The sequence below is a fragment of the Rhinoderma darwinii genome, chromosome 2 (assembly GCF_050947455.1).
Source record: "Rhinoderma darwinii isolate aRhiDar2 chromosome 2, aRhiDar2.hap1, whole genome shotgun sequence".
NCBI lineage: Eukaryota > Metazoa > Chordata > Amphibia > Anura > Rhinodermatidae > Rhinoderma > Rhinoderma darwinii.
Window position 1 is genome coordinate 16199787 of NC_134688.1, and position 22004 is coordinate 16221790.

The 22004-nt window shown below is 40.0% G+C and overlaps 1 protein-coding gene across 11 annotated transcripts in view; it reads right to left on the reverse strand.

Annotated features, from left to right (window-relative positions):
- DLG2 (discs large MAGUK scaffold protein 2) overlaps positions 1 to 22004 on the reverse strand; it is a 1355189-nt gene that overhangs the window by 19937 nt on the left and 1313248 nt on the right. For 8 of the 11 annotated variants that reach the window (XM_075851406.1, XM_075851397.1, XM_075851403.1 and 5 more), the window contains one exon: positions 1008 to 1107. The exons of the other annotated variants lie outside the window; for them this stretch is intronic. In XM_075851406.1, the coding sequence (XP_075707521.1) occupies positions 1008 to 1107 (100 nt within the window). The remainder of the gene's footprint in view (positions 1 to 1007; positions 1108 to 22004) is intronic. 11 annotated transcript variants of the gene reach the window in all.

Genomic DNA, 22004 nt, shown 5'->3' on the forward strand with positions numbered 1-22004 from the left:
CATGTAGTGCCCAAAACACAATGTAAACTGTTTGTAAAGCAGGCAGGTAGGAGGTTTAGAGTGGAAAGGGTGATAAGGGCGAATAAATGTTTTGAGGCCAGAGTCGGAGTGGGGTTCCTTGGGCCCACCAAAGGAAATGTGCTCTCTACTAAACATGCACACGTCCAGTTTTAATTCCATCCTAATCTTTGTATTTATCATCACATACACAGTACAGATCATCTAACGTCTAATAGATGACTAGTGAATCATCCCATAAGAAGTAGACCCTAGTGGCAAGTGATTGGTTCCAAAGTTTTCTAATGAACCTTTGTGGCTCATTATTATATCAGTGCCTGGGCCAGAGGATCCTCTGTTACTCTGATTGACCAGTCAGACCCTTGGGGGAGGTCCTTGGACAAATTCTCTTTTTGTTCATGCTGTAATTCATCCCTGACAAAGGCCCACGTCTGTATTGTCCATCACTTTTGTGGTGTCACAGGCCAATTCTACCCATAATCCTTTAAAATGTAAATGTCCACATGATCGAGAACGTAACAGATCGGAACAAGAAGTGACCTGTTAGACCTTCATCAGGATAGCTTTAAGATTGCCAAGTCTTCCGAGAGCCTCCTTGTATATGGAATATAAAGTTGTTGCTTGTTCTTACAAGGTCAGTCTCTCCTACAACCGGTTGCCAAGTGGAATCAACCATTTTCTGAGATGGGTCTAGTAAGATGAAGTACATTATGCCTCGTGTCCTCAGCAATGTCACTGAAATAGTAGATCAACCTAAAACATGGCTGATCCCACCATGCATAGGTGGAGTTGGATCAAATTTCTGTTTTCAAGAGTTATATTGCTGGATCCAGGGTGTATTCATGTAGAGGTCACAGTAGCAATGCCTCTCCTGCCTATCAGTCCTGAATGCCTAGATGTGTGATAGGGTGAGAGGGAGGGATCGTGTCATGCGTGTCACCCGTTACTTTTTGTGCCACACGTGACATCATCTCCGAGGCTTTACTTACGGTCAGGATCACTTGTTTCTGGTTCACTCTGCTCCTTGTTCTTGTAGAATGGGAACTTTCGTGAAAAGATGAGGTTCTTTTTACGCCTGTCATTGAATGACTGTGAAGGAGAGAAGGCATGGGGCAAAAACAGGGGCGTCTAATTCTTGTCACACTCATGCTGACAAAACTAGTGCGTAAATGTGGATAGAACTACAGTGACCAAAGTATCTGCAGGAAAACAGATTTAAAAATATAAAAAGTTGAATGCAATTTTTTTTAAGACAAATTTTCAGTAACTTTAATTTCTGCGCATTTTTTTGTGCAAATTTGTTTTTATTTTATATTCTACTATGTGGGGTACACTAAAGGTATTGCTCCTCCCTATTACTCCATCCCATTCCTTTAAAGTTACAAAGTTTACAAATTATTTTTTCAATTGTAACTGTTATCTGTCTAGCTATTTCTATCGTAAAATTACAATAATCTAGTGCATCATGGCCCTGAAACCCCGGTAATCTGGCATGCGCCAAAAAAAGTCCGATGCTAGATGATCATAAAAATGATCTCATAGTCGGGCACCGGTTCTGTGGCAGGTCAGAGGTCAGCAAGGCCGAAACTACCGTATAGCTCTTATTACATGGGCCTCAGGACTCAATGCAACTTCCGGTAGTACATCCATAACTCGGTCACTTTGGGTCTTCGATTGACAATCGGCGATGTCAAAATCGCATATTGCAACATCACAAGAGAGGTAGAGAAGGCTAAACCCTAGGCCTAACAAAGGTCCCCAAAATTGAAATAAAAAAATCCATTAAAGAGACACACCGGTGATTTTTATTTATTGCGGGACCCGTTTGTAAAGTACACTAGGTAAAAGGTAGGGCAGGTCATCCTCTTACCAGGCGCTTTGTTGCCGAAATATCCAGGCTGCAATTATGTCATGTGATCGCACTGTGACCGGCCGATTTCTATAGTGTCTGCTGTATGGACCGGAAGTCTCTTTCACTATTCATTCCTATGAGACGCCCAATGTGAGACTCATTGTTTCCCACACAAATATGTTTATCAGTAGGCGTCATGCAGAGAAGTAATGATAGAGCTAAATGACCTTCCTGCATATAACACATATAAAGAAACATGGCTGCCGGGCGGCTATCCTCCCACCTCGCTGACTAGTCTATGCAACTCATTATTTTGTGTCATTTTAGCCAAATGCTTTCAATGGTTTTATTCTTTTCCTGTTTTTTCTTTTTGCCTTTTCTGTTACTTCGCACAGCTCATTTTTCCACCCAGAACACGGCCCCTGACATGTACTTATTATATTTTTTTTCATATGTGATATGAACTATTTTTAGATTTTAATTTATTTTGCTGTAATCTAAAGCTATTCTGCCGTACAGTCGTACCCCAGTGAACTTTCAAGTCAGTAAACAATTTTCTTATGCATCAATGCTAGAACTTTACCGATTACAGAATATGTCTCATTATCCTCAAGAAGTATGTCTATCTAATCTATCTATCTATCTATCTATCTATCTATCTATCTATCTATCTATCTATCTATCTATCTATCTATCTATCTATCTATCTATCTATCTATCTATCTATCTCATATCTATCTATCTATCTATGTATCTATCTATCTATCTATCTCATATCTATCTATCTCATATCTATCTATCTCATATCTATCTATCTATCTATCTATCTCATATCTATCTATCTCATATCTATCTATCTATCTATCTATCTATCTATCTATCTATCTATCTATCTATCTATCTCATATCTATCTATCTATCTATCTATCTATCTATCTATCTATCTATCTATCTATCTATCTATCTATCTATCTATCTATCTATCTATCTATCTATCTATCTCATATCTATCTATCTCATTTCTATCTATCTCATTTCTATCTATCTATCTATCTATCTATCTATCTATCTATCTATCTATCTATCTATCTATCTATCTATCTATCTATCTCATATCTATCTATCTATCTATCTCATATCTATCTATCTATCTATCTATCTATCTATCTATCTATCTATCTATCTATCTATCTATCTATCTATCTCATATCTATCTATCTATCTATCTATCTATCTATCTATCTATCTATCTATCTATCTATCTATCTATCTATCTATCTATCTCATATCTATCTATCTATCTCATATCTATCTATCTCATTTCTATCTATCTCATTTCTATCTATCTATCTATCTATCTATCTATCTATCTATCTATCTATCTATCTATCTCATATCTATCTATCTATCTATCTATCTATCTATCTATCTATCTATCTCATATCTATCTATCTATCTATCTATCTATCTATCTATCTATCTATCTATCTATCTATCTATCTATCTATCTATCTATCTATCTATCTATCTATCTATCTATCTCATATCTATCTATCTATCTCATATCTATCTATCTCATTTCTATCTATCTCATTTCTATCTATCTATCTATCTATCTATCTATCTATCTATCTATCTATCTATCTATCTATCTATCTATCTATCTATCTATCTCATATCTATCTATCTATCTATCTCATATCTATCTATCTATCTATCTATCTATCTATCTATCTATCTATCTATCTATCTCATATCTATCTATCTATCTATCTATCTATCTCATATCTATCTATCTATCTATCTATCTATCTATCTATCTATCTATCTATCTATCTATCTATCTATCTATCTATCTATCTCATATCTATCTATCTATCTCATATCTATCTATCTATCTCATATCTATCTATCTATCTATCTATCTATCTATCTATCTATCTATCTATCTATCTATCTATCTATCTATCTATCTATCTATCTATCTCATATCTATCTATCTATCTATCTATCTATCTATCTATCTATCTATCTATCTATCTATCTATCTATCTCATTTCTATCTATCTATCTATCTATCTATCTATCTATCTATCTATCTATCTATCTCATATCTATCTATCTATCTATCTATCTCATATCTATCTATCTATCTCATTTCTATCTATCTATCTATCTATCTAATATCTATCTATCAATCTATCTATCTATCTATCTATCTATCTATCTATCTATCTATCTATCTATCTATCTATCTATCTATCTATCTATCTCATATCTATCTCATATCTATCTATCTATCTATCTCATATCTATCTATCTATCTATCTATCTATCTATCTATCTATCTATCTATCTATCTATCTATCTATCTATCTCATATCTATCTATCTATCTATCTATCTATCTATCTATCTATCTATCTATCTATCTATCTAATATCTATCTATCTATCTATCTATCTATCTATCTATCTATCTATCTATCTATCTATCTCATATCTATCTATCTATCTATCTATCTATCTATCTATCTATCTATCTCATATCTATCTATCTCATATCTATCTATCTCATATCTATCTATCTATCTCATATCTATCTATCTATCTCATATCTATCTATCTATCTCATATCTATCTATCTATCTCATTTCTATCTATCTATCTATCTATCTATCTATCTATCTATCTATCTATCTATCTATCTATCTATCTCATATCTATCTATCTATCTATCTATCTATCTATCTATCTATCTATCTATCTATCTATCTATCTCATATCTATCTATCTATCTCATATCTATCTATCTATCTATCTATCTATCTATCTATCTATCTATCTATCTATCTCATATCTATCTATCTATCTTATATCTATCTATCTATCTATCTATCTATCTATCTATCTATCTATCTATCTATCTATCTATCTCATTTCTATCTATCTATCTATCTATCTATCTATCTATCTATCTATCTATCTATCTATCTATCTATCTATCTATCTATCTATCTATCTATCTCATATCTATCTATCTATCTATCTATCTCATTTCTATCTATCTATCTATCTAATATTTTCTCATGATCTATCTCATATCTATCAAATAATAAAATTGGAGTTGATTTATCTTTTCAGAATACCCGTGATTCAGGGTTCAGTATTTAATCCTCTACGTAGTAGACTGAGGTCTCTTTATATACGCACATACATATTTGACATTCTAGCACATATTGTCTTCCTGTATCAAATAGGAGTGATAAAGGTTTTTTCCCCTTCACTCCTAAAATTCCATTTCTCATTGTGGATTTTCTTCACATGTCTATGATTGGCATTTGCCCTCCTCGGGTATGGCTGATTGGCGTTCCCTTTGTGACTGCGCATGCATGACATGCGCAGCACGAATACTAATGCTTCCAATGCTTCTGACAGCTCCACAATGGTGATTGCAGCACATGTTTTGTGTTTACGTTGGAGCCGGATCCTTATTCTCGGTGAGTCCCTCAAGTGTAGTGATATCTACACATGTGCACGATCCTATCTAATTATATACAATTTAAAGATTGTTAAACTATATAACTTTCTGTAATGTATTATGTTATGTATTACAGTCCTGTTGTGATAGTATCTTTTTAACACATTCCTCACTCATTTAATGTTGCATATATGAATTCACTATGTACCTTTTGGCAACCTTATATGTGTTGTTGCATTTTATTGGCACTACTTTTTTATAACATTGGTTCTCCTATAAATGTGTGGTCATGACATGAATCTGTTCACTTGAGAAAGGCTCCTGTGTTGAGCTGAAACGTCGTGTGTATATGGACCAATAAAGCACCTTTTTCTACCTTGCTTATACCTTGGAGTGCTGCCTGATTTTTGGATTCTACTACAGCAGGTCTGTTAGCCCTGACCTGGGCAGGTCGGCACCCACCTACGATTTACAAGGCTGTGCGGCTGACATTGTATTTGGACTTTATCAAATAATATATACATATATATATATATATATATATATATATATATATATACACATACCAGTCCTGCTCAATGAATTAGAATATCATCAAGAGTTTATTTATTTCAGTAATTCAATTCAAAAAGTGAAACTGTAACGACGGGGGTAGGGAAACAGACAAGTGAGCCCTAATCTACCCGCCACTCTGTCCCTGCCTACTTGCAACGACCCGCCCTAGGTGACGGGGTACAACTGGGCGGCAGTCCCTGCGCTCAGTAAGTGCACGAGACAAACGGACAAGGGTACACAAAGCTAAGGGAAATGGGGCAGTTGCCCACGGCAACACCGTGAGCAACAAGAGTGGTGAACGAGCCGAGTCAAACCAGGAGTGAACGAGGTACCAAACGCAGAGCAGGAGAGTAGTCAGTAAGCCAGGGTCAGTATGGAGCAGGATCAAATAGTAGAAGCTGTAGCTGGGCCAGGAAACCACACGAGAAGAATCACAAGCAAAGGAGGAACAGGAAAGGCAGGTATAAATAGACAGAGGGCGGGAGCTAGCTCCGTCTGGCCAGGCTGCGATAGGCTCTCCCACTCCTAAGCCTGCCATCCTGAGTGGTGGAAGATGGAGTCAGTCTCACAGACATAGAAGCAGGTGCAGACTGATTACCTATGGGAGTATACACAGAAGCTGTGCCTGGCAGATCCTTTACAGAAACTCCATAAAATATTCTATAGATTCATTACACACAGAGTGATCTATTTCCAGCATTTCCTTCTTTTAATGTTGATGAAGTTAATGAAAACACCAAATTTTGTCTATCAGAAAATTAGAATATTATATAAGCCCAAATTCAAAAATAATTTTTAATACCGAAATGTTGGCCTACTGAAAAGTCTGTGCAGAATCTGCCCTCAATACTTGGTCGGGGCACCTTTTGCATGAATTACTGCATCAATGCGGCGTGGCATGTAGGCGATCAGAAGATGAGAGACACCAGATCCGACAATGCAGACGAGCTGAAGGCCACTATCAAAGCAACCTGGGCTTCAATAACAACTCAGCAATGCCACAGGCTGATCGCCTCCATGCCACGCCGCATTGATAACACCTCAGCAGTGCCACAGGCTGATCGCCTCCATGTCACGTCGCTTTGATAACACCTCAGCAGTGCCACAGGCTGATCGCCTCCATGCCACACCGCATTGATAACACCTCAGCAGTGGCACAGGCTGATCTCCTCCATGCCACCACGCATTGATAACACTGCAGCAGTGCCACAGGCTGATCACCTCCATGCCACGCCGCATTGATCACCCCTCAGCAGTGCCACCGGCTGATCGCCTCCATGCCACGCCGCATTGATAACACTGCAGCAGTGCCACAGGCTGATCGCCTCCATGCCACGCCGCATTGATAACCCCTCAGCAGTGCCACAGGCTGATCGCCTCCATGCCACACCGCATTGATAACACCTCAGCAGTGCCACAAGCTGATAGCCCTCATGCCACGCCGCATTGATGCAGTAATTCATGCAGAGTCGGACCACCGACCAAGTATTGAGGGCAGATACTGAACATACTTCTCAGCAGGACGACATTTCAGTATTAATTTGGGGTTTTCATTAACTGTTCCCATAATCATCAACGTTAAAAGTGAAAAATGCTGGCAATAGATCCCTCTGTGTGTAATGAATCTATAGAATATACGTGAGACACTTTTTGAATTGAATTACTGAAATAAACTTTTTGATGATATTCTAATTCATTGAGAAGGACTAGTATGTATATATCTGTATAGTACGTTTATTATATCGTAGAACAATAAATTATGTGTTAATAACACTGGATATTATTAATAGGCTATTAGCTAATATTTTGTGAATGTTTCTAAAAAAACATTTTGTGAACAATATCTTGATATCCTAATTTATCACAGATGAAAGAAATTATTTTTTTTGTTTTGTTTTCCTAAATGACTCATGCCTTCTGATAATTTTATCTAATAATTACACCTTTATCAAGCTTCAAAACCACAAGAACTGTTACCCATAATTTAATGATAATGAAAGTTTTGCTTTGTTCACTTTGTCACTGAAGTTTTTTACCACTTTTACATTTCAAGCATATTTGAACTTTTAAAAAACAACTTAAAATGTAAGAACCTAAAACGGATATGTGGAGGCACTGATTAGCCCATTCACCTCTGAGCAGTATGTGTGAAACAATTATTTGAATATATAAAATAATTTTTTTTCTGTTCATTTAAAAGGGAAAATTTACTATAACATAAGAATTGCTTTTAGGAACAATTAAGAATCCAAATTAATGTGTAGTATAGCGTATCTGTCAGCTCTCCTGTGTGGTGTAGTATAGAGGATCTGTCAGCTCTCCTATGTGGTGTAGTATAGAGGATATGTCAGCTCTCCTCTGTGGTGTAGTAAAGAGGAGCAGTCAGTCCTCCTGTGTGGTGTAGTATAGAGGATCTTTCAGCTCTCCTGTGTGTGGTAGTACAGAGGATCTGTCGGCTCTCCTGTGTGGTGTAGTATAGAGGATCTGTCAGCTCTCCTGTGTGGTGTAGTATAGAGGATCTGTCGGCTCCCCTGTGTGTGGTAGTATAGAGGATCTGTCAGCTCTCCTGTGTGGTGTAGTATAGAGGATCTGTCAGCTCTCCTGTTTGGTGTAGTATAGAGGATCTGTCAGCTCTCCTGTGTGGTGTAGTATAGAGGACATGTCAGCTCTCCTGTGTGGTGTAGTATAAAGGATCTGTCCGCTGTCCTGTGTGGTGTAGTATAGAGGAGATGTCAGTTCTCCTGTGTGGTGTAGTATAGAGGATCTGTCAGCTCTCCTGTGTGGTGTAGTACAGAGGATCTGTCAGCTCTCCTGTGTGGTGTAGTATAGAGGATCTGTCAGCTCTCCTGTGTGGTGTAGTATAGAGGAGCTGTCGGTTCTCCTATGTGGTGTAGTATAGAGGATCTGTCAATTCTCCTGTGTGGTGTAGTATAGAGGAGATGTCAGCTCTCCTGTGTGGTGTAGTATAGAGGATCTGTCAATTCTCCTGTGTGTTGTAGTATAGAGGAGATGTCAGCTCTCCTGTGTGGTGTAGTATAGAGGATCTGTCAGCTCTCCTGTGTGGTGTAGTATAGAGGATCTGCCAGCTCTCCTGTGTGGTGTAGTATAGAGGATCTGTCAGTTCTCCTGTGTGGTATAGTATAGAGGAGATGTCAGCTCTCCTGTGTGGTGTAGTATAGAGAATCTGTCAGTTCTCCTGTGTGGTGTAGTATAGAGGATCTGTCAGCTCTCCTGTGGGGTGTAGTATAGAGGAGCTGTCAGCTCTCCTGTGTGGTGTAGTATAGAGGATCTGTCAGCTCTCCTGTGTGGTGTAGTATAGAGGATCTGTCAGTTCTCCTGTGTGGGGTAGTATAGAGGAGCTGTCAGTTCTCCTGTGTGGTATAGTATAGAGGATCTGTCAGCTCTCCTGTGTGGTGTAGTATAGAGGATCTATCAGTTCTCCTGTGTGGTGTAGTATAGAGGAGCTGTCAGCTCTCCTGTGTGGTGTAGTATAGAGGATCTGTCAGCTCTCCTGTGTGGTGTAGTATAGAGGATCTGCCAGCTCTCCTGTGTGGTGTAGTATAGAGGAGATTTCAGCTCTCCTGTGTGGTGTAGTATAGAGAATCTGTCAGTTCTCCTGTGTGGTGTAGTATAGAGGATCTGTCAGCTCTCCTGTGGGGTGTAGTATAGAGGAGCTGTCAGCTCTCCTGTGTGGTGTAGTATAGAGGATCTGTCAGCTCTCCTGTGTGGTGTAGTATAGAGGATCTGTCAGCTCTCCTGTTTGGTGTAGTATAGAGGATCTGTCAGCTCTCCTGTGTGGTGTAGTATAGAGGATCTGTCAGCTCTCCTGTGTGGTGTAGTATAGAGGATCTGTCAGCTCTCCTGTGTGGTGTAGTATAGAGGATCTGTCAGTTCTCCTGTGTGGGGTAGTATAGAGGAGCTGTCAGTTCTCCTGTGTGGTATAGTATAGAGGATCTGTCAGCTCTCCTGTGTGGTGTAGTATAGAGGATCTGTCAGTTCTCCTGTGTGGTGTAGTATAGGGGATCTGTCAGTTCTCCTGTGTGGTGTAGTATAGAGGATCTGTCAGCCCTCCTGTGTGGTGTAGTATAGAGGAGCTGTCAGTTCTCCTGTGTGGTGTAGGATAGAGGAGCTGTCGGCTCTCCTGTTTGGTGTAGTATAGAGGATCTGTCAGCTCTCCTGTGTGGTGTAGTATAGAGGATCTGTCAGCTCTCCTGTGTGGTGTAGTATAGAGGATCTGTCAGTTCTCCTGTGTGGGGTAGTATAGAGGAGCTGTCAGTTCTCCTGTGTGGTATAGTATAGAGGATCTGTCAGTTCTCCTGTGTGGTGTAGTATAGGGGATCTGTCAGTTCTCCTGTGTGGTGTAGTATAGAGAGGATCTGTCAGCTCTCCTATGTGGTGTAGTATAGAGGATCTGTCAGCCCTCCTGTGAGGTGTTGTATAGAGGAGCTGTCAGTTCTCCTGTGTGGTGTAGGATAGAGGATCTGTCAGCTCTCCTGTGTGGTGTAGGATAGAGGATCTGTCAGCCCTCCTGTGTGGTGTAGTATAGAGGAGCTGTCAGCTCTCCTGTGTGGTGTAGTATAGAGGAGCTGTCGGCTCTCCTGTGTGGTGTGGTGTAGTATAGAGGAGCTGTCAGTTCTCCTGTGTGGTGTGGTATAGAGGATCTGTCAGTTCTCCTGTGTGGTGTAGTATAGAGGATCTGTCAGTTCTCCTGTGTGTTGTAGTATAGAGGAGCTGTCAGCTCTCCTGTGTGGTGCAGTATAGAGGATCTGTCAGCCCTCCTGTGTGGTGTAGGATAGAGGAGCTGTCAGTTCTCCTGTGTGGTGTAGGATAGAGGAGCTGTCAGTTCTCCTGTGTGGCGTAGGATAGAGGAGCTGTCAGTTCTCCTGTGTGGTGAAGTAAATGTGTAAGTTTCCGTTTACAGCTGAGTGGCTGATTTTGACGGTTTTGCCAGACAAATGCTGCGGGTTTTTGTCTGACCAAACAATGTATTGTGTTGCTCCTCTGTTACTCCTCTTGGAAGTGGATGACGAAATTGACAACTGGGGGTTAACATTCGCCTTGTCAAAAATGTTTTACACTCTAAAAGTCTATATTACGTATTCATTTAATTTGGCACCTGACAATCTGATATGGTACAAGGCTGAAGTTTAGATAGACAATAAGACTCAGATTAAAAAGTAGTGCATTTTTTTATTTATTTTTTTGGGGCAGAACACCAAGGTTGTGACCACGACATGGTCAATTTGCATTTTTTTTGTGCTAATTTACCATTATGTCATGTCGTGGTGGAGACCTAGCCTAACTTCAAAACCAAACTGGCCCAGTATGAAACCAGTCTTAAATAATTAGTCTTTCTATTTTTCCTCAGATGGTCTTCTATTTTCAGGGTTTTTGAATAACAATCCTTATTTTTTTACATTTATAAAATTCTATAATTAATAATTCATTATTTTTTTTTTTATCTCACTGTGTTCTGTTTAGGCTCTAATGTCGACTATTTAAAAAACAATATTTCAAAAAGTATCTTAAAATGACAGAAGATCAGAGGTGAAGGAGTTAAACTTTATGAATATTTAGCTGCAACATAAAGTATGTCATGCCTTTAAAAAAAACAAATAGTAAAAACATGCCAAGCATGTAGCACAGAGCACATGAGAAGCAGAGACCTGTAATGGCAGCGCATATGGGATAATATACAGTATATGAGCCGGATGACTATAGTCGTGGACATGCATGCAACATAAAATGGAATGAGAATATGAATGGCCAATGAACTGGGTTATATGTCTTCTCACAGCGGGAAATGTAATGCATCAATAACTCCTAATTATGACAGCTCTATCTGTTCTAGAAACTCAATGTAATATCATGTACAATATGTCAAATAAAAAAATCATCATACATACAGTATATTATATAAAAAACACGTAATAACATACATTGTATCAATGCGAACCTGTCACCATAGCTTCACATTATCAGTACAAAATGTAGCACAAAATAGACAAAATGTAGCACAAAATAGATACAATATTATATATATATATATATATATTTTATTTTTATTTTTTTGTTAGAAGGGTCCCTAAACAATAAACAGATGACAAACTGTCTCCATGCTTGGACCCCCAGCGAGCAGCTGTAATCTGTGCGGAAACCTAGTGGCAAGTGTTCAATTTCCCTGCAGCACCACCGCAGGAGAAATTTGGGATTTCACATTGCCAATTCATGTCAATGGGTTATCTGTGTAACACAGGTCAGGACAGGTCCTCCAGAGCAAGACAAACCCTTTGTAACCACTTTCCACTCTGAACAGAGGACCTCCCTTTATTAACTCAATAGACAGGACAATCCCTTTAATTAAAGAGAACCCGTCACTATGAAAGACCTCTTAAAATTATAGCATTGGTGTGATACGGCAATACAGTTATATTAGTCAGTACAATTACACCCACTAAAGTCCCCCAAAAGTGCCAATAGGGGGCTGAAAAGAAAGCATTTCCTGGTTCTGTTGAACCACATGATTGCTCTCAGCCAGTTAACATCTCTGATAAAGATCATGTGACATACACTTCACGACTTCCTTTTCATAGAAGCTGACAGGGATCGGGGGAATATACCATGTCACTACACAACTAGGAAGTGATTTATTTTCAGCACCCCCTCGCCCCACTGTTTGGTACTTTGGGGGTCGTTTTAGAGGGTGTAATTGTACCTAATCGTATAACTCTACTAGGGTTCCATACCGATGTCCTTATATTAATAGATCTGCCATAGTTACGGGTTTCCTTTAAATATTATTCACCCTTTTCTTTGTTGTCCATTGCGGCATGTTATCTGTGACACAGAGGGGTCACTTAATTTTCTTTTCAAAACAAAGTTAATTAGGACCGTTCCTTTGCGTTGTTAGCGTTCATCCTGCGAGATTAATCTCTGTTTTCTCAGTTATTCGTGAAGGTGACAGGTCCACATTAATTAGAATAGAGTTCAACCAGCAACGTACACTTCTAAATAGGTTAAGAACAGAGAAATACACAACTACCCCCCAAAAATATAGTTTCACCCACTTTTCTTGGTAAATGATACCTGATAAAATAACCCAGAAATAATTGTAATTCTCTACTTAAAGGGCCACTGTTATTTCACAAAACATTCAGCATGTCATATGTTTTTGTTGGTAGGGGTACGGGTGCTGATAACCCCACTAATTGCTAGAACGAAGGGGCTGAGCGCTGTGCCCCTTTGCTACTGTTTGGCATTTTTAATCAATTAGCGGTATATGGGCTATAGACATTCTAAGAGCCCGTACAACAATCTGTTCAACTCTCCCAAAAAAGAGCTGAAAATGGCCAATCAGAGGCAAAGGGGCAAAATGTTCAGCCGGGCACCTCTACCACTCTACCTCCATCAATTTGTTGTGTCTCAGCACCCGATCCCGGTCACTATGACATGTTAGTGGAACGGCAGTGACCTTTTATTAGAACAGGGGTTTGTACGACTTTAATAATGCAACATAATGTCCAAAAATATATTCAAGAATAAAAAACAATTGCATCTAACATATTGGGCCTCATTTATCAAAAACATTGAACGGAAAAACTGACCTTGGTGACCATCGCAACCAATCACAAAACACAAGGTCATTTTTTTCTGGTATATTGTCTTCATACCTGAGGCCCAATGTGTTCCCATTTACATGTTTTAGTCTAGACTCTCAAGACTTTAAGGAATCGGTTGATCACTTTCAAATTTCTCAGACCCAAAAAGTATAATCTTACTATTTACAGGACTGAGTATGCGGTATCCAGTGAATAGTCCAAAAAAATGATGACAAAAATGTAATGAGACATTGAGTTATCCAAAAAGTGGAGCAGTTGCCCATAGCAACCAATCAGATCGCAGCTCTCATTAGTCCCTTTTGAAAATGGTTGGTTGCTATAGGCAACTCCTCTACTTTTCTCATTCATCAGTTTTGATCAATTTTCCCCAGTTCGTGTTTCTACAATTATATTCTATTATTCAATTATATTATATATACAATTATGTCATACTTGTCAACAGTCCATTTTTTTACGGGACTGTCCAGTAGACTTGATGTCAAAAGAGGCGGTGCTTTGGCAGTGTTGGTGCGTTTCCTGGTAGAATTGGGGCGGGGCTAAAATGTCCAACAATTTGGGACTCAAAACTATGTACTGTTAGCATTGCTTTTTATAAAGTATTACTGTTATGGTCTCAAAGATGGTTTGAGTCATCCCTGGTGAAGATATCAATGGCCGGTCATGCCCGTCGACCCATGACAGATTCATACATAGCACGGAAGCTTCTAGAACTTTGATTTTTATATTCATTTATCCCTTTGATTTAGGGTATTTATTTTTCTATAATTTAATGTTATATTACTATTATATATATCTAGCTATAGACACTAATTTAGACAATGACCACTTGTTGTGACGGACATTTCCATGACCAGTTGACTCTTCCAGTCTCGCATTGGATTAACAGGAACATTGGCATACATGGAAGTGAAGGAGCACCATAGTAGAGATCAAAATGGACCCCCCATATTGAAGCCAGGTTTAGCCGCTCAGGTCAAAAGGGCCTTATGTTTGTTTCCCCCTCCAGGCTATCTATGACCCTCGGGCCAATGGAGAAGGGTCGGACATGTCCGATCCTTTTGTTCGGTGTTAGCAACTGTAATCCACTGACAGAAGAGTCTGGCTTGACCTTTTCCCTTCTCCTTATTGAAAACACATGTACACTCGGCCATGTGTATTTGGAAGTCTAATGGTGAAGATCAGGTTCCTCTGACCTCCGCCACTAGAGCGGGGCTGCAGCTGTGTATTACAGGCGTTGCCCTGCTCCCGATCACACGAGTACACTTGCTATGCCCATGTAATCAGCCGGAAAGAGTATGCTTGTCCTAATGCGGCAACGTCCTACCGCTCATGACAAAGAAACTCTTCCAGCGTTGGCAACGGGTTAACTTTATGGTTGTGTGAAGTAGGGGAGCTCTGTCCCCTATAGGGATATCTAATGAAATTAATCAGCACAGAATTTTGGACCCTTTTTAGATAAAAACAAAAATGGAACGTAAGGTATACCTGAAAGGGATATGCTATAAACGTCTGATAGATGAGAGACCCGCGGTTAGCCTGGTGAGGCAGCTGCTGTGTCCAGGTGGAGGATGAATGGAGAAGTGGCCTCGCCACGTTTGCTCGGCTTCCACCCTAACTCACATATTACGAAAAGGATAGTGCCGTACACATGCGCGGCCACCTCTCCATTCTTTCTCCGCATATATGAGGCGGCCAGAGGCCACCACATCACGGGGGCCGAGAAACCCCCGTGATGTGGTGGCCTCTGGCCGCCTCATATATGTGGAGAAAGAGGAATTAGAATTAGGACCTGCATCTATCAGACATTCCCCATGGAAATGCCATAGATGTCTAAAATGGAAATAACCCTTTATATAACATAATCAAATCTTACAAGTTATTAGCAGTTGCTATAGGAGGTCGATCATCACAGCAGAACATTGTAGAAACGTGACCTTCCTGAGCTTTCAACAGACACTTTCATGCAGAAGAACTTGATCGAATATATTATCCTCAGTTATTCTTATGGTCATTTACAAGCTGTAAAATCCTCTTCGAGACAAGTAACACAATGTCAGTGGGAAGTCATCGCCTTAATGGGCTTTATTGTAAATGAAATAATTAGTCCAACATTAAGAAGAAGAAGAAATAAGAAAGTATAATGATGACATAGATTTGTATCCTTCTCTACACCGACGGCGTGAATCCAAAACTCAACCTCTAATGATCGTCTTCAGAGTTACAAGACAGCAATTGCCTTTGAAGCTCATTTGTGTAATTGCATAATTATGAAATAAAATATAACAATGTTCTCTTTGGTGAATTCATTATAATAAACTCTCTTCAATTATACACGTTGTGTAGAATTCATTCAGTATCCATCTTTCTCCGAGTAGGACGCATTTGGCACAGCTAAAAAAGTTACCGGCCATTATGTTTGTTTTAAAGGGGTATTCCCATCTTACAAACTTATAGCATATCCACAGTCCTAATTTCCTGATAGGTGCGGGTGCCACCTTTGGACCCTCAGATATTGGGAGAACAGGGGTCTTGTTTTTATTGCTCTCACCAAGGAAGCGGATCCCTGTACTGCAATCGGTTTGGCGTTGGCTAAACTGATGTACGTAGTCTAAGGAATCTGCCTATTCTTCACCCCATGACACACGCAAGGGGGCATGGACTTTTTCAGTTGGATTCCTAGGTCACGATCCCCAAATTAATCCCCAATTTCCGTCTGTAAGGAATTACGGAAATGGAGTCGGGAATGAAGTCGAAATCGGTAATGGAGGAGAAGTTAAAGAGGAGAAAACGACGTAACAAGGAGACGGGACAAGGTTCGAGACAAGGAGGTCAAACAACCAGGTGACAAATCCGAAGAATCAGGACAAAGGCATGGGTAAAGTCAAGGTCAGGGTCAGAGTCGGGATCGAAATACGTAACTAGCTAGATAGAAAGTTCCTTGTACACAGGTAAGGAAACTAAGGTGGATATTAGATTTAAGACTGCCACTAGCGAGACGTCAGAGCAGGACCGGCTATCATCGAGACCCAAAGTGGCCATCAGTTATGCGGAAAGCGGCCGTAAGGATTAGAGCAGCACTGAATGGGGACGAGGAAGGTAACACCCATGACCTCGTTGCTGATTTAAAGTGTCAGTTTGCCACGTTGAAATTAATGGAGTGGTGGCCATGCTTGTGCAATTCCCATAGACTTCAATGGAGAAAACGGTGTCTATCAGGCATTTATAGCATATCCTATGCACCGACGGCATATCGGAAGAAAGGCTCTACAACAAAAGTGGAGTTTTGCGTTTCAATTTCTCATTATTTTCAAGATTTCTAAGACATTGGGAAAGGAAACCTTTGAAGGAGGTGACTTTACTGTTGGCCCTGCTTGAAAGCAGGGTAACTGTAAGTAAAAAATATTGCACCACTTGGGGCAACAGCTGAATATTCCACTTTTAATATTGAAAAATATTTTACAAACTATTTAAAAAAAATATTTGTAAATAACATTTTCAATTTCGGTTTATTGTCCTGATAATTTCCTCCTGAACCCTTCCATATTTGGCTGGCAGATGACTTAGGGAGTGGGGCTTAGCAAAAGTCGATGTTTCTTTTTGCAGACAGAGCAGTGGGGGAGTGCTCCTGCTGCAGCCAGTTGCCTTACAGTCAGAGGCATGTCTGATATGAGTTTTGTGAGAAGAGATAGAGGGGGGAAATGGATGCATACGGAAGATTTTTTTAATGTTTTTCTCACAGTTTTGATTGCAATATGAGGCAGTATAGGATCAAAGACGTGGGCGTTATTGAAGGGTTATTTCCATCTCATAAAGTGATCGCATATTACCATCACTTTATGATGCACAGTGGTGCTCCCAGCCATCCGCTGTGCAGGGAACTGCATCATGGTCCCATTTACTTGCAAGGAGCCATGCAGCTGTTCAGACGCAGATGCAGATAGTTCGGGGCCCCTGTCCAAGAACAGTATGGGTCCCTTGCTTTCCAATATCTTGTCAGAGATCACCACCTTATGTCGCTCTAACAATTCATCGGTAATTGTTAGCCATAACATGTATTACCTTAGGTATTTACATACACTCTAATATATAGAAGAATGCTGCTTTAAAGTGACAGTGGGCCTCCTTACCCACTGAGCCACTGTGCAGCTGCGCAGGTTGCACCACTGGTATGTCGGCCCCTGCAGCAGTTCCTTGCACAGAGGTGGCTGGGAGCATCGTCGTGCAGGGAAAAACAGTGAAGGAGGCCCAGAGGTTGGAAAGTGATGGCATAAACTAGTGATATGCCATCATTTTTGTGAAATGAGAATAATCCATTAAAGGGGTTATCAAGTTTAGAAAACTCATTGTCATATACCCGATTAGAAAATTCTCAGTTAATAGAGTGGGGTCCTCTGTTCAGGCGCCTCATCTCTAGGCCATGTGGAGAGAGGATACTTAGAGCGTCTCCTGCTCTGGAGGACCTATCCTGTATTACACTGACAAACCATAGATGATGTGAACGGACACTGTGTAATACTTAAATTTCCCTGTGGTGGCGCTGCAGGGAAAATTGTACTGCCAGATTTCCCCTTAGATAAAAGCTGATCACTGGGGTCAAAGCAGTGAGATCTTTTGTGATCCCCTTTAATGCCCGATTTATATACTGCGAAGGTGAGGGTAATATGGAGCGGGATCCTGCTTGTTTAACGCCTTAGATGCCGCGGTCAAAAGCAAACCGCATCTAAGCCGTTACAAAGAGGATGCGACCTCCTCTGACATCCCATGGCCCCCCGCTACGTGATCGCAGGGTGCCGATGCTTGTCATGGCAGTTTGGAGGAGTAATAAAGGCCCCCAGGTCTACCATCTTTGTACTCAAGAGACAGGGATTAAAAAGGAGCCTGTCAAAATCTATACTGCAATTATTATTGCAGTATATTGTGCAAGAGATCCAACAATCGCTGGTTCAAGTCCCCTAGGGGGACTAATAAAAAACTAAAATACAGTTCAATAAAATTTCTTTAATATATATATTAAAAAAAAATTAAAAGTTAAAAAAAGACCCTTTTCCTTTTTTTCCCCCAAAAGCAATGTAAAAAAATATTTACCATAGCTGGTATCCATAAAAGTCCGAACTATTACAATATAACATTATTTAAAGCACATGGTGAATGCTTTAAAAAAAACAAAAAAATTAATACGCCAAAATTGTTGTTTTTTGGGACCCTCCACAAAAAATGGAATAAAAAGTAATCAAAAAGTCGTATGTACCCCAAAATGGTGTCATTAAAAAATACAGCTCGCTCCGCAAAAAATATGCCCTCACATCGATCAATTGACAAAAATATAAAAAAGTTATGGCTCTCAGAATGTGGCGACACAAAACAAATTTAATTTTTAACAATTCGTTATTTCCTTGTAAAAGTAGTAAAATATTAAAAAAAGTATATAAATTTAGTATCGCCGAAATCGTACATGTCATTTTAACTGCAGGGTGAACGCCGTAAAAACGAACCCAAAAAAATATTTTCTCATCCCACTACGCAAAGAAATTTTTTCTAGTTTCCAAAGAATCTTTGTGCATGAAAAATGTCTGCAACAACCGACTCTGTTTTTAACTTTGAGAAAATATGACAAAAAAAAAAGAAAAAAATTTGCATATGATATAAACACAATTGTTGAAAAAAATTACGTTCCATGAATAATTTGTAAAAAAAAATCTCTTTGTTAAAAAATGCTGGCGGTCATTTCAGAACTGTGATAAATTACAAGTCCATTTTTAACAAAATGTTACTTAAAAAGAAGCAGGATATTAAATGCCCAGTGATAATATGATATCAACATCTGTTTCCAGGAAGAGTTCTCTTATTGATCAATTACAAACCTTCCAGCCAGCCACAAATCTACATGACATGAAAAGAGGGAAACATTAAAGAACAATTGTCTAGAACTGATTACGGCCGTTGGTTTTATGGCCCCAACAAAGCAAATGCCCATTATGAGGGTGATGATTATTGGAGCAGACGGAGATTCGGAAATATGTCTCTCAAGAAACGACTTGTTATTTCTTTTAAATGTTTGCTTCAGCGATGACATTGCCGTACCGTTGGGGTGTGAAGAGGGCCATTACTTGGCACGGGCAAAAATAAACGGTGAGGGAGACTTACTAAGCAAAATGCACCGGAATTCTGGCTTAAACTGTGCCAAAAAAGTGTAGTGAATGGACCAAATTTATTATGTGTTTTAGAGACTTTTTACGCCTCACTAGACCGTTTCAAAAATGAACAGGAAAGGAGGGAGGGCTACGAGGAGCGGTAAGATGCGCCAGATTTTTTTTAATAACTTGTGCCATTCTTTTTGCGCAAAATATTGGTGTAAAGTACAGAAGCCAAGAGGTGGAATAAGGAAGAGAAAAGTGCCTAACAAGTCTAGCAAGATGCGCCAAATTTATCATACAGCGTGGACCACTGTGATTCATTTGGCGCAGTAATAATAAATCTTCCCCAGTGACTTTTTAAAGGAGATGAAATTCTGTGGCTTGAGCTTTGTGGTAAGATCCAGTATTCAAATTGCTATGTAGGGTGAGGGAGTGGTAAGATAGAGGGTTTAGCAAATTGTTTGGCTCCATTTTTGCCTAACGCTGGGAGCCAATAACTGACGGGTTCCCTTTAAGGGAAAATAATGGGTTGTAACCTCTACTGTAGGGTTGTGGGTCACATAGCTGGGAGGTCCTAGTACCCCAAAACTGGTCATACGCTAGGGATATTGGATGACCGAAAAGGCCGAATTAGACCATTTTATGCCGACTGTTGGCGCCTTTTCATAACACAAAAAAGCCAGATAGACGCTGACTAAAGATTGCGGAAATGTAGATTTTTTTTCTTGTTGTCGGGTGCAGTCGTTACAAAGACGTTCATGCCAAACCATAGATGTGCATTTCATCAATACAAGATAAGACAGGGCCGCAGATCAAGGCAGAGATAAATCGGCAAATTGTCGTTTTCAATTATAGCGTTGTCGTACAAACCTTTAAAGGCCATGTAAACCTTTGCAGGGCCTTTTTTTTTTATATAAACAGGTCAGTCAGTGTGTTTGGTGTAACTTTATAAATAGTTTTTATTAAAAAATAGTTTTACTTTTTTAGATACAGCTGCTTTGTATTCTCTATGCAGAACAGCTGTATCTAGCTCTAAATCCTGTTCCCGTCAGGTCCACGGGACTGACAGGTTCAGTGACAGCGGATCACGCAGAATCCACCCGTAATCTATCACATCTAAGTTAATAACTTAGGGTATGTTCACACGCTTAACAAAAAACGGCTGAAAATACGGAGCTGTTTTCAAGGGAAAATAGCTCCTGATTTTCAGCCGTTTTTTAATCAAACTAGTGTGTTTCGCTGCGTTTTTTACGGCCGTTTTTGGAGCTGTTTTTCTATAGAGTGAATGAGAAATGGCTCCAAAAACGGCTCAAACGTAAACGTAAAAAACGCCCCGTTGGAATAGAACGTCATTTTTCCCATTGAAATCAATGGGAAGATGTTTTGAGGCGTTCTGCTTCCGCATGTTTGGCCGTTCTCTTTGCTCCCTGACATCTACAGTTGGGGGAAAGTCGGGATATTGGCATGCAAAATAGATGGTTGTCTGGTCTCACCGAAATTGGCGGGTTTGGGTGATATACATCTAATATGTATGGCCTGCTTAAAGAGAACCTTTCACCTCCCCATACATGTGCAGCATGTAATGGGGAGGGCTGAACAAACCCTGGGGCACTTTACATTTTTTTTCTACCTCCCTCCGTTATTTAGATATCAGTGCCGTTATATTTGGCGCCTGATATTAAAATAACCCTCTGAACTGTCAACGGGGCGGGTACTGGCAAGGGGGCGTGTTACTATGGCTGTGACACTGTCCAATCAGATATGGACAGTGTTACAGCAAGAGCGAGGAGAGAGATTGTGTGCGCGCGCAAGCTCTCACTCTTCAGCTTTCAAGATCAGTCTTCTGCCGAACTGGCAAGGGGGCGAGTCACTGCTACGGACAGTGTTAGGGTATGTTCACACGATGAGAGGCATTTACGTGTGAAAAGACAGACTGTTTACAGCTGCCTCGTTTCACACGTAAATGCTCCTCCTCGTAATTTACGAGGCGTCTGAGACGCTCTGAGACGCTCGTAAATCTTGAGCTGTGCTTCATTGAGTTCAATGAAGAACGGCTCAAATTACGTGGCAAAGAAGTGCCCTGCACTTCTTTGCCGAGGCAGTCCATTTACGCATCGTCGTTTGACAGCTGTCAAACGACGACGCGTAAATTACAGGGTGTCTGCACAGTACGTCGGCAAACCCATTCAAATGAATGGGCAGATGTTTGCCGACGTATTGCAGCCCTATTTTCAGACGTAAAACGAGGCATAATACGCCTCGTTTACGTCTGAAAATAGGTCGTGTGAACCCAGCCTAAGAGCTGTGGAGAGGAGAACGCGCATGCGCGCTCTCATCGCTTAAACTC